This window comes from Mustelus asterias, unplaced genomic scaffold (assembly GCF_964213995.1).
Source record: "Mustelus asterias unplaced genomic scaffold, sMusAst1.hap1.1 HAP1_SCAFFOLD_310, whole genome shotgun sequence".
In the NCBI taxonomy this organism is placed as follows: Eukaryota; Metazoa; Chordata; class Chondrichthyes; order Carcharhiniformes; family Triakidae; genus Mustelus; species Mustelus asterias.
The window spans coordinates 367225-380621 of NW_027590274.1; the positions used below are offsets into that span (position 1 = coordinate 367225).

At 44.9% G+C, this 13397-nt stretch overlaps 1 protein-coding gene across 1 annotated transcript; it reads left to right on the forward strand.

Moving 5' to 3' along the window:
• On the forward strand, positions 1-1508 carry LOC144486249 (uncharacterized). Its single transcript, XM_078204316.1, has one exon. The coding sequence runs from the start codon at positions 116-118 to the stop codon at positions 1460-1462; it is 1347 nt and encodes a 448-aa protein (XP_078060442.1). The 5' UTR covers positions 1-115; the 3' UTR covers positions 1463-1508.
• Positions 1509-13397: the final 11889 nt, after the last annotated feature.

Consider the following 13397-nt stretch of genomic DNA (forward strand, 5'->3'; position numbering starts at 1 on the left):
CAGTCTGAATAAATATCACACCATTCACAGCGGGGAGAGACTGTACCCGTGTTCTGTGTGTGGACGAGGCTTCAACTGATTGTCCACCAAAGAGAGCAGCAAGGACACCTGCACCATGGAGAAACCGTCGAAATGTGGGGACTGTGGGAGGAGGTACAGATCCCCATCTCTGCTGGAAGCTCATCGGCGCAGCCACATTGGGGAGAGGCCATTTACCTGCTCTCAGTGTGGGAAGGGATTCACTCGGTCATTCAACCTGCAGTCACATCAGCGAGTTCACACTGGGGAGAGACCATTCACATGCTCTCAGTGTGGGAAGGGATTCACTCACTCATCCCACCTGCGGAGACACCAGCGAGTTCACACTGGGGAGAGGCCATTCACCTGCTCTCAGTGTGGGAAGGGATTCACTCAGTCATCCCACCTACAGATACACCAGCGAGTTCACACTGGGGAGAGGCCATTCACCTGCTCACAATGTGGGGAGGGATTCACTCAGTCATCCCAGCTGCAGATACATCAGCGAGTTCACACTGGGGAGAGGCCATTCACCTGCTCTCAGTGTGGGAAGGGATTCACTCAGTCATCCAGCCTGCAGACACACCAGCGAGTTCACACTGGGGAGAGACCGTTCACCTGCTCTCAGTGTGGGAAGGGATTTACCCGATTATCCAACCTGCGGACACACCAGCGAGTTCACACTGGGGAGAGGCCATTCACCTGCTCTCAGTGTGGGAAGGGTTTCACTCAGTCATTCAACCTGCGGGCACACCAGCGAGTTCACACTGGAGAGAGGCCATTCACCTGCTCTCAGTGTGGGAAGGGATTCACTCTGTCATCCCACCTGCGGAGACACCAGCGAGTTCACACTGGGGAGAGGCCATTCACCTGCTCTCAGTGTGGGAAGGGATTCACTCAGTCATCCCACCTGCAGATACACCAGCAAGTTCACACTGGGGAGAGACCATTCACCTGCTCTCAATGTGGGGAGGGATTCACTCAGTCATCCCAGCTGCAGATACATCAGCGAGTTCACACTGGGGAGAGGCCATTCACCTGCTCTCAGTGTGGGAAGGGATTCATTCAGTCATCCAGCCTGCTGACACACCAGCGAGTTCACACTGGGGAGAGACCGTTCACCTGCCCTCAGTGTGGGAAGGGATTTACTCGATTATCCAGCCTGCAGATACACCAACGAGTTCACACTGGGGAGAGGCCATTCACCTGCTGTCAGTGTGGGAAGGGATTCTGTGATTCATCCAGGCTGCTGAGGCACCAGCGAGTTCACACTGGGGAGAGACCGTTCACCTGCTCTCTGTGTGGGAAGGGATTCACTCGGTCCTCCCACCTGCGGATACACCAGCGAGTTCATACTTGGGAGAGACCATTCAGCTGCTCTGTGTGTGAGAAAAGATTCAGTCTTTCATCCCACCTGCTGAGACACCAACAAGTTCACGAGTGATTCCAGGGTTTGGATTCTGCTGTTATTGTTTCTGCTCTCAATTACACCCAGGACTGCATTTTGTTCATTCTCACAGTTGGTCAATGGGGAGGGTCGGAGGGTTTCTTTCTGCTGGACTGGCCGGTCTCATGACTTTGCCTCCAGTGGGCTGATGCTCTTTGAGTCTTGTTGCGAATACCCGGTTTCAAATTTCATACGGATCACAGAGTGACAGGATGTTGGGAAGTTAAGAGTCGCTATTTTTGTTTGAAACTCCCCCAAATGCCCATCCAATTTCCTTTGTAATTGTTTATTGTCTCCACTTCCTCCACCCTCGTAGGCAGCGAGTTCCAGGTCATTACCATTCGCTGCATCAAAATATTCTTCCTCACATCCCCCCTTCCTCTCTGACCCAAAACCATAAATCTGTGTCCCCCTCGTCCTTGTCCCATCAGCGAATGGGAACAGCTTTTCTTTGTCCACCTTATCTAAACCTGTCAGAATCTTGTCCACCTCTATCAAATCTCCCTTCAACGTACTTTGCTCCAAGGGGAACAACCCCAGCCTGACATCGACAATAAAGAACAAACTAACAGAATATGTTCGTACCTGAAATCACATGGGAATGTTTAATTTCTGTTTTAAAGATATTGTGAATATATTGTCCTGGACAATAAGGGAATTGGAATAACTCACCTTGGGTGTGGTTGAATGGAATATATCAATCTGATATCCACCTACAGTCTCGTGAAAGTCTGGAATGTGTAGCTGGAAATCCCTCCCTAACCGCACTGTGGGTGTACTAACACCTCAGGCATTGTAGCAGTTCAGGAAGGCAGTGTTGGGGTTGACCATGTCCGAGGCAGCTACATACAGCCACATATTCTGTTATAATTGAAGGACAGCAGATTGAATGTGAGGCATTGTGGGACTGGACTATCTTAACCACATTCCTGTGACTGCTCAGTTTCTGCAATCACAGAACATTAAAGCTGCTCAGCAGGGCCCCAACAGAGGACCTGGTGAGAATATTTACTCAGAATGAGTTAGAATTAAACTGGGGCGGCACAGTGGTCAGCACTGCTGCCTCACAGCGCCAGGAACCCGGGTTCGATTCCCAGCTTGGGTCACTGTCTGTGTGGAGTTTGCACATTCTCCCCGTGTCTGTGTAGGTTTCCTCCGGGTGCTCCGGTTTCCTCCCACAGTACAAAGAAATGCGGGTTAGGTGGATTGGCCATGCTAAATTGCCCCTTAGTGTCAGGGGGACTAGCTAGGGTAAATGAATGGGGTTATGGGGATAGGGTTGGTGGGATTGTGGTTGGTGCAGACTTGATGGGCCGAATGGCCTCCTTCTGCACTGTAGAGATTCTATGAGATTATTGCGGGACCAGCTGGTGTTCAGCAGCTGAGATCCTGGAATCTGTAAAAAAGAGGCTGACTAATCAATAAACAGTGATAGGTAGCTAAGAAGTGAAGCGTTTTCAGGCATGTTTATATTATTTTATCATAAATTTGTGATAAGAACTGTGAGGGACTTGTGACCGGTAGTCGGTGAAGTGACGGTATACTCCAAGTAGCACTGGACTGAAAAATGGACCTCTAAGAGTGGATTCTAATGGTTATAATCCAACCCAAGCATGGCCAGTGACAAATCAGAGCTCGAGTGGGCACCAGACAGATTTCTTACCTGTGTTTTGGAAACTAAGAACAAGAAACTTACCGATAAAATGATTTGAGAATAGAGCCAACATTTTGAGACTGGATGACACTTCATAGGAGCTCTCATGAAGGGTCATCCAGACTTGAAACGTTGGCTCTATTCTCTCCCTACAGATGCTGTCAGATCTGCTGGGATTTTCCAGCATTTTCTGTTTTTGTTTTACTTTTATAACAAATGATTCGGTCTGATTGGAATCCCCACGATCCTCCTGCAAAACAGAGAGAAAGTGGTGATAAAAGGAGAAAAAGGAAATGGATGATAGAGTCTGGGTTCTGATTCTCCGAGCCCATGTAGAATTAACAAAATGAGTGAACCAGTTTATAAAGAACAGAAATTACCCATCCCTAACAAAAACTGATCAAATTAAAATAGGTTGAGAATATAACAAAAAAATTAATAGATGAAGTTTAAAATCAAGTTTCTTTTGTTGTTAGAGAGGGGATTTTTCACAGTAACTTCATTGCAGTGTTAATGTAAGCTTACTTGAGACTAATTATAAACTTTAAGTTTTTTAAAGTTATTTTGTTAGAGGGGTTCAGAATACCTTGAGATTAAAAACTAATAAAGGCTATTGAAACAGGGTGGACTGACTTAGACTAACGTAGAATAAGGATCACAATGTGCCTTATTTATATTATACAAAGGTACTGTCTGCATAGAGACACATATAACCACTGGTAGAGAATTTAAACATGTATTTCAGATTTAAATATGTACTTTTTGTACTGAAATGTATACCTTGGCCAAACTGCAGACTGCCCTAAAGCATAATGGGATAAAAGCTGAGTGAGACAGTCCACGTTCTGTCAGAACAGTGAACAGTGAAGCCACAGAGCACAGTTTTTATCAGTATGAGTTATAAGGGATGGCTCAGCAGACAGTGGAAAGGAACTTTTGAACCCTATAACCTTTGTAATAGAAGTTGCTGAGAGTCAGTTAGAAAGCAACCTTTGAACCCTATGGACCTACGTAAGTGAAAGTTGCAAAGTAACAGTGGGCAGGAACTTCCAGATTCTGCAGACCAATGAATTCCCATTCTTCCAGAAGATCGGATGTTATTGGCCAAGGTAAATATTGTGCACGAACATGATTGGAGCATCCAGTTAGGATGACAGAGTGGGTGGGTGAAATGAACTTTCAAAATAGTATAACTACACGGCCAATGTATTGTAACTTTAGAAAGGAGTTGGACTGCCCAGCTGCCTTTCTCCCAGCGCGTGTTGGTCAATAAAGAATGTCTTTAACCAGTATACTGTCTTTTGCAAATCTTTGTATTAACTGGGTTCAGCTCAATACTTCGCCTCTGAGAAAAACCCCCATCACATGTAAAGTGAAGTAATTGTGTGCCAAGTTTAAGAAGGGGAACAGAGACTTCCCCGGGAATTATAGACCGGTGAGTCTCACTTCTGTTGTCGGCAAGATGTTGGAAAAAATTATAAGGGATAGGATTTATAGTTATTTGGAGAGTAATGAATTGATAGGTGATAGTCAGCATGGTTTTGTGGCAGGTAGGTCGTGCCTTACTAACCTTATTGAGTTTTTTGAGAAAGTGACCAAGGAGGTGGATGGGGGCAAGGCAGTGGACGTGGTATATATGGATTTTAGTAAGGCGTTTGATAAGGTTCACCATGGTAGGCTTCTGCAGAAAATGCAGATGTATGGGATTGGGGGTGATCTAGGAAATTGGATCAGGAATTGGCTAGCGGATAGGAAACAGAGGGTGGTGGTTGATAGTAAATATTCATCATGGAGTGCGGTTACAAGTGGTGTACCTCAGGGATCTGTTTTGGGGCCACTGCTGTTTGTAATATTTATTAATGATCTGGATGAGGGTATAGTTGGGTGGATTAGCAAATTTGCTGATGACACCAAAGTCGGTGGTGTGGTAGACAGTGAGGAAGGGTGTCGTAGTTTGCAGGAAGACTTAGACAGGTTGCAAAGTTGGGCCGAGAGGTGGCGGATGGAGTTTAATGCGGAGAAGTGTGAGGTAATTCACTTTGGTAGGAATAACAGATGTGTTGAGTATAGGGCTAACGGGAGGACTTTGAATAGTGTGGAGGAGCAGAGGGATCTAGGTGTATGTGTGCATAGATCCCTGAAAGTTGGGAATCAAGTAGATAAGGTTGTTAAGAAGGCATATGGTGTCTTGGCGTTTATTGGTAGGGGGATTGAATTTAGGAGTCGTAGCGTTATGTTGCAACTGTACACAACTCTGGTGCGGCCGCACTTGGAGTACTGTGTGCAGTTCTGGTCCCCACATTACAGGAAGGATGTGGAGGCTTTGGAGAGGGTGCAGAGGAGGTTTACCAGGATGTTGCCTGGTATGGAGGGGAGATCCTATGAGGAGAGGCTGAGGGATTTGGGATTGTTTTCGCTGGAAAGGCGGCGGCTAAGAGGGGATCTTATTGAAACATATAAGATGATTAGAGGTTTAGATAGGGTGGATAGTGATAGCCTTTTTCCTCTGATGGAGAAATCCAGCACGAGGGGGCATGGCTTTAAATTGAGGGGGGGTAGTTATAGAACCGATGTCAGGGGTAGGTTCTTTACCCAGAGGGTGGTGAGGGATTGGAATGCCCTGCCAGCATCAGTAGTAAATGCGCCTAGTTTGGGGGCGTTTAAGAGATCCGTAGATAGGTTCATGGACGAAAAGAAATTGGTTTAGGTTGGAGGGTCACAGTTTTTTTTTAACTGGTCGGTGCAACATCGTGGGCCGAAGGGCCTGTTCTGCGCTGTAATGTTCTATGTTCTATGTTCTAAGTTTTTTCTGCTCACTCCCGACCCCTTTAGGTTCTGTAGAAAAGTTAACCCTTTCAGCAGACAGTTCATTTCTTTGTAAATCACCTGGAAACTCATGTGTCTATTTTAGTTTTTGATTGAGGATTTATGGGAACCAGTTAAATGTGGAAATTTTAAGCGGAGCCTGGAGGAATTTGGAAGAACTGTGAGAATTTTATATTGTTGTCATCTCGACCCCAGATAAAGAACAAAGATTTTGCAGCTGGCAACATGTTTGGGATTTTAAATCAACAAAGACTAGATGTTTCCTATAAAATCAGGCCTTGGAAGTTGGCTAAAAAAAGGTTAAGTTACAATGAAGGGGAATGAAGGATCTTGTGTCTTATTTTAATCAAGGAGTTGTGAGCTTAGACCATAAGACATAGGAGCAGAAATAGGCCACCAGACCCATCGAGTCTTCTCCGCTATTCAATCATGGCTGATATTTTTCTCATCCCCATTCTCCTACCTTTTCCCCATAACCCCTGAATAATCCCCTTAATAATCAAGAACCTATCTATCTCTGTCTTACAGACACTCAATGAACTGACCTCCACAGCCTTCTGCGGCAAAGAGTTCCACAGATTCACCACTCTCTGGCTGAAGAAATTCCTCCTCATCTCTGTTTTAAAGGATCATCCCTTTAGCCTGAGGTTGTACCCTCTGGTTCTAGTTTTTCCTACCAGTGGAAACATCCTCTCCACGTCCACTCTATCCAGGCCTCGCAGTATCCTGTAAGTTTTAATAAGGTACCCCCTCATCCTTCTAAACTCCAATGAGTACAGGCCCAGAGCCCTCAACCGTTCCTCATACGACCAGCTCTTCATTCCAGGGATCATTCTTGTGAACCTTCTCCGGACCCTTTCTAAGACCAGAATATCCTTCCTTAGATGTGCGGCCCAAAACTGCTCCGAATACTCCAAATGTGTCTGACCAGAGCCTCATACTGTCTCAGGCGTACATCCCTGCTGTTGTATTCTAGCCCTCTTGACATGAATGATAACATTGCATTTGCCTTCCTAACTGCCAACTAAACCTGCACATTAGCCTTAAGAGAATCTTGATCAATGACTCTCAAGTCCCTTTGTGCTTCTGATTTCCAAAGCATTTCCCCATTTAGGAAATAGTCTATGCCTCCATTCCTCCTACCCAAGTGCATAATCTCACACTTTTCCACATTGTACTCCATCTGCCACTTCTTTGCCCACTCTCCTGGCCCATCAAAGTCCTTCTGCAGCCCCCCTGCTCCTTCAATACTACCTGTCCCTCTACATATCTTTGTATCATCTGCAAACTTAGCAACAGTGCCTTCAGTTCCATCTTCCAAATCATTAATGTATATTGTGAAACGTTTGTAGTGCTCTGTCGCTTTAAGAAGCTATAGCTGCGAGAGAGAATGCTGAGGATTCATTTGAAATTTACGAGCTGTGAGAATCTGTGTGTTTCATTTGTTTTATGTGGATGTTTGTCGATGTGTTTTATCATTGTTTTGGGCTACATTTGTTAAGGTTTATCTTTCTGGAGAATTAACCTTCTCTTGAGTCTTTAATTAAAGGCATTTCTGGAAGTTTAGAAACAGAACCACAAGAACGCTTAAGGAATTAATTTCAGTTATTGTTGTAAAGCACATGCTAAGTTTCTCTGTTTGTGTGGATGATATTTGTGGGTTGAATGCTTCAAGCTTTGAGGTTTTCTGTCTGTGATTTAAATCAAACAGATTTAAATAAAGGACGTGTAATTAATGAAGCTTTTTTTCACAAAAGTTGTGAACCTAGAACCACATTCACTGGCCAGAGACATGATTCCAGGATACTGTGCTAAACTTGTGGGAATTTTAATCCGGATTCAAACTCACACATGTGAGAATGAGAGAGTTTTAATTGTAATGGTTATTTAAAATTTGGGACATGTGAAATAATTCTGACCATTCCTGTGTTCATTGAATCATAGAATCCCTCCAGTGCAGAAGGGACCATTCGGCCCATCAAGTCTGCACCGAGTCTCTAACAGAGCACCTTACCCAGGCCCTCTCTCCCTGTAACTTACACAGTTACCATGGCTAACCTATCTAATCTGCACATCTTGGGACACTAAGAGGGAAATTAGCATTGCAAATCCACCTAACCCGCACATCTTTGGTCTGTTGGAGGAAACCGGAGCACCCGGAGGAAACCCACGCAAACATGGGGAGAACATGGAAAGTCCACATGGACACTCACCCAAGGCTGGAATTAAATGGGTCCCTGGCGCTGTGAGGCAGCTGCGCTGACCACTGTGCCACCATGCCACCCTATAGTTGAGGCCAAAACATTATCTGATTTCAAGAAGATATGAAATATAGCTCTTGGGGCTAAAGGAATCAAGGGATATGGAAGGAAAGTGGGAATCAGGAAATTGAATTCAATGATCAGCCATGATCAAGATGAATGGTGGAGCAGGCTCAAAGGGCTGAATGGCCTACTCCTGCTTCTAGTTTCTATGTTTCTCTCCACTGGGCCAGCATTCCATCCAGTGGCACAGTGGTTAGCACTGCTGCCTCAAAAAAGCAAATACAGCAATGGCTTTGGCATCTGCTACAATGTGACTGACAGATTGACAACGGAGTCAAGGGCATCAGGAGCAAAAGATACCCTGGGAGGTGGAGAAGAATGTGACGGAGATTACGAGCGGGTCTTTGATAGGTTTTCTAAAGAGATTCAGAAAGGAAATAGCGAGTTGGAAAAAGTCCAGAATAAATTAATTTCCAGTTACATTGGAAACCTGTTGCCTCACAGCTGAGTACAAAATATAAAGAGTTGAGGGAACTGGTGGATAAGCTGCAGAATGGAGCTGATTGCTGGCAGGAGAGCACGTCTGACCTGGACAATCAGTTACATTGGGAACAGGGGGCAGATGATAGGGTGAGTGGAGCTCAGAAAAATCTACTGCTGTTCGGCCAAACTCTGGAACAAGATATTGATTTACAGTCAGAAAATATCAGATCAAGTGAAGAGTTAGAAAATGCCGTGGGGACTTTGAGGAAGTGAATTCAGCCACAAAGTGACACCTCCCCTGAAGCAGACCACTCCCTGTGTTTAGCTAAAATCAAACAACCTGAGACACAAATCAGTCACCAGCGAGCAGATGTAGTTGTTTTCTCCAAAACAAAAATCACTGAAAGCACTCCCCCCTCTCCTCTGCCTCTCCTGTGTGATAAGGGAATGCAGGTGTGTGAGGTTAGCCATGACTTCTGCACCATCATGATCCACAACCCTTACTCCAAGTTGGTTTGCCCAGTTGAAGGAATTCTTAAAGCAGCGTGTTTTTTGCAAGTATCATAGATTCGAAGAATTCGTTTGGAAAGGGAATAAAAATTAATTTAATTTGAACTGCCGTGTGTTTCTGTTTGAAATAAATTCAGACTGTACTAAAATGTGAAAGGAATGTATTTGGGTTTGAAATTAAGTTGTTCAAGGTTAGAATTGTGAAGGCCAATTTGCTCCCAAAACACAAAGATAAGGCTTCAGTTTGGCAGCAAAACAGTTCCAACTTTCCAAAACATCTGAGTTAAAATTGTTGAGATTTGGTTCACAACATATTTCACAAAGTATTTCTTTCAACTTTGATTAAGTAGCAAATATTGGAAATTGGCATTTACAAAAAAGACAGACAAAAGAGATGAAATTTGAGCAAAATTGAAGAAAATAACACAAGAGAAGTTTTTTAAATTATGTAAGTTGATGCAATTGCCAAGTTTCCTCTGCCCACTCCCCGCCTCTCTCGGTTCCACAGAGAAGTTAACCCTTTCAGCAGACAGTTGATTTTTATAAATCTCCAAACAGCCTTTGTTTTTTAATGTAACCTGTGATTGGACATATTAACTCACTGGGATCCTGGCCAGAGCCAGATGGATTGTTTTTTTAAACAGGTGATGACGGTTTCACTCACAAACAATCCGAGTGAAGGCCGCAGTTTTGAGAATTAAAGCAAAGAATAAAAGACTTTACCTTTCAGAAAGCCCACAAGCCTGCTTTTGAGATTAGAATCGATATATCTGACCTGGGTTGCTATTTCAAGCATTTAAAATGGAAATTACCTGGTGTTTAAGGGAAAGAACAAAATTGATAATGCCTGGAATCAAACAGAAATGTTCGGTTTCTGTTAAAAGATATTATGAGAATACTTAATGATTTATTTGACTCCAAAGATTCTCCAGAACTCCTGAAAGTGTAGTTTAAAGCAATCCATACATTTGGGTGTTTATGAAGATTTGAGTGAAAGGGAAGTCCAGATGAGATGAATGAGGTGACAGTTTTCTCTTGGAGATATTTGTTTCTTTGTCTATGAACTATTTGAGAGAACGGAATTTGATAATCTGGCCATCAGATGAGACATTGGGACTGTACAGGGGGAAATAAGCAAAGACATTGAGATGAAGAACCCCTTTGACTCTGACTTTTGACTTTCTTCTGAAGATTCTTCCAGAATTATTTAATGGTGCTTCCTTTGTAAGAAAGTGGAATCCAGGATGATGAAACTGATTGGTAAAAAACACAGCACAATCCTAAAAGACCTGATAAACCTTCCACAAATGTAAAACAATGATTTGTTGGAGAGGGAAAAGAGATGCCAACAAGCATGACAAAAGTCTGTCTGGTTAAAAATAAAATGAGAGGCAACGTTTAACAGGGAGGGACGTGTGTGAAGATGGCTGATGAGCCTGAGACTCCAACAGGGGGTTAAAGGAGGAATTGGAACACCGATGTGAGATTGCAGAAGTGGTTTGTAAATTAGAACAAAGAACAAAACAGCACAGGAACAGGCCCTTCGGCCCTCCAAGCCCGCGCCGCTCCCTGGTCCAAACTAGAGCATTCTTTTGTATCCCTCCATTCCCACTCCGTTCATATGGCTGTCTAGATAAGTCTTAAACGTCCCCAGTGTGTCCGCCTCCACCACCTTGCCTGGCAGCGCATTCCAGGCCCCCACCACCCTCTGTGTAAAATATGTCCGTCTGATATCTGTGTTAAACCTCCCCCCCTTCACATTGAACCTATGACCCGTGAAGGAACTGACATCCGACAGTACACGGTGGAACTGCACTGAAGAATAAAGGGTGGCATGGTGGCACAGTGGTTAGCACTGCTGCCTCACAGCACCAAGGACTCGGGTTCAATTCTGGCTTTGGGTGACTGTGTGGAGTTTGCACATTTTCCCCAAGTCTGTGTGGGTTTCCTCCAGGTGCTCCAGTTTCTTCCCTCAGTCCAAAGATTGGCAGGTTAGGTTGATTGGCCATAGTAAATTGTCCCTTCATGTCAGGGGAACGAGCAGGGTAAATAAGTGGTATTATGGGGATAGGGCCTGATGGGATTGTGGTCTGGGGAAATGCTTAGGAAATCAGAAGCACAAAGGGACTTGTAAGTTCTGGTTCAGGACTCTCTTAAGGTTAACGTGCAGGTTCAGTTGACAGTTTGGAAGGCAAATGCAATGTTAGCATTCATGTCGAGAGGGCTAGAATACAAGAGCAGGGATGTACTTCTGAGGCTGTCTAAGGCTCTGGTCAGACCCCATTTGGAGTATTGTGAGCAGTTTTGGGCCCCTTATCTAAGGAAGGATGTGCTGGCCTTGGAAGGGGTCCAGAGGAGGTTCACAAGAATGATCCCTGGAATGAAGAGCTTCTCGTATGAGGAATGGTTGAGGACTCTGGGTCTGTACTCATTGGAGTTTGGAAGGATGAGGGGGGATCTAATTGAAATTTACAGAAGCCTGAGAGGCCTGGAGAGAGTGGACGTGGAGAGGGTGTTTCCACCAGTGGGAGAGTCGAGAACTCGAGGGCACAACCTCAGAGTGAAGGGATGATCCTTTAAAACAGATGAGGAGGAATTTCTTCAGCCAGAGTGGTGAATCTTTGGAAGGAGAGCTGTGGAGACCCGGTCATTGAGTGTCTTTAAGACAGAGATAGACAGGTTCTTGATTAATAACTGGATCAAGGGTTACGGGGAGAAGACAGGAGAATGGGGACAAGAATCAGATCAGCCATGATTTAATGGCAGAGCAGATTCGACGGGCCAAATGGCCTAATCCTGCTCCTATATCTTATGGTCTTATGATTACATTAGAACGGTCTGGGTATTCTGTATCTGAGATCATCAATATAATTTCTCCCATTGATCACTGGTTTTTAATAAAGTTTTACCTTGATACTGTGACATTGGTTTCCGGAGTATAATTGCCACCTTGTCGGAGAAACCCGCTAACAAATGGTGTGGAAGGGGTTCTGGGTTAATTAGCAGAACGACAGGCAGAGTCTGAGGTTTAGCAACAGCTGGGGAGGAAAGAGTTACAGGGATTCCCTGTACTGCCTGGGGTGGTGGTGGAGGCAGATACAATAGGGGCTTTTAGATAAGCACATGAATATGTAAGGAATAGAGGAATATGGACCAAGGGCAGGCAGAAAGGAATCGTTTAATTTGGCATCATGTTTAACGCAACATCGTGGGCTGAAGGGTCTGTTCCTGTGCTGTACTGTTCTATGTTCTATTTGTGATCTCCATTTAGAAAAAGGAAACAGAGGCACTGGAGGAGGGGCAAGAAAGATTCACAAGAATAATCCCAGAACTGTCATCACTTGTGAACTCACTGGTGTTTCACCAAGTTTGCTGACTGAGTGAATCACAGTCAGAGCAGGTGACCAGCCTCTGCCCAGTGTGAACTCACTGAAGTACCCATGGGTTGGATGACTTAGTGAATCCCTTCCCACACTGAGAGCAGCTCCCCAGTGTGAACTCGCTGGTGTTTCGGCAGTGCTGAAGATATTCTAAATCTCTTTGAGCAGTGAGAGCAGCTGAACGGCCTCTCCTCAGTGTGAATGCGCTGGTGGGACATCAGCTCTGAGAGCTTTTGAAGCCACTTCCACAGTCAGAGCATTTGAAAGGCCTCAGATTGGTGTGAGTGACTTTATGTCTGAGCAGGCTGGATGACTGAGTGAATCCCTTCCCACACAAAGAGCAGGTAAATGGTCTCTCCCCAGTGTGAACTCGCTGGTGGGACACCAGTTCTCCAGAGCTTTTGAATCTGCTCCCACAGTCAGAGCATTTAAAGGATCTCTCATTGGTGTGAGTGAGATTATGACTCAGCAGGTGGGATAACTGAGTGAATCCCTTCCCACAGTCAGAACAGGTGAATGGTCACTCCCCAGTGTGAACTCGCTGGTGTCTCTGCAGATTGGATGAGCTTTTAAACCTCTTTCTGCAGTGAGAGCATCTGAACGGTCTCTCCTCAGTGTGACACCTGGTGGGACACTGGTTCTCCAGAGGTTTTGAAGCCAATGCTACAGTCAGAGCATTTAAACGTTCCCTCATTGGTGTGAGTGAGATTGTGTTTCTGCAGGCTGGATAACTGAGTGAATCCCTTCCCGCACACAGAGCAGGTGAATGGCCGCTCCCCAGTGTGACTGCATCGATGAGATTCCAGCTGTGATGG

What these genes read in the sequence shown, in the direction of transcription:
- LOC144486249 (XM_078204316.1), top strand. Translation starts at nt 116, where the DNA reads ATGGAGAAACCGTCGAAATGTGGGGACTGTGGGAGGAGGTACAGATCC.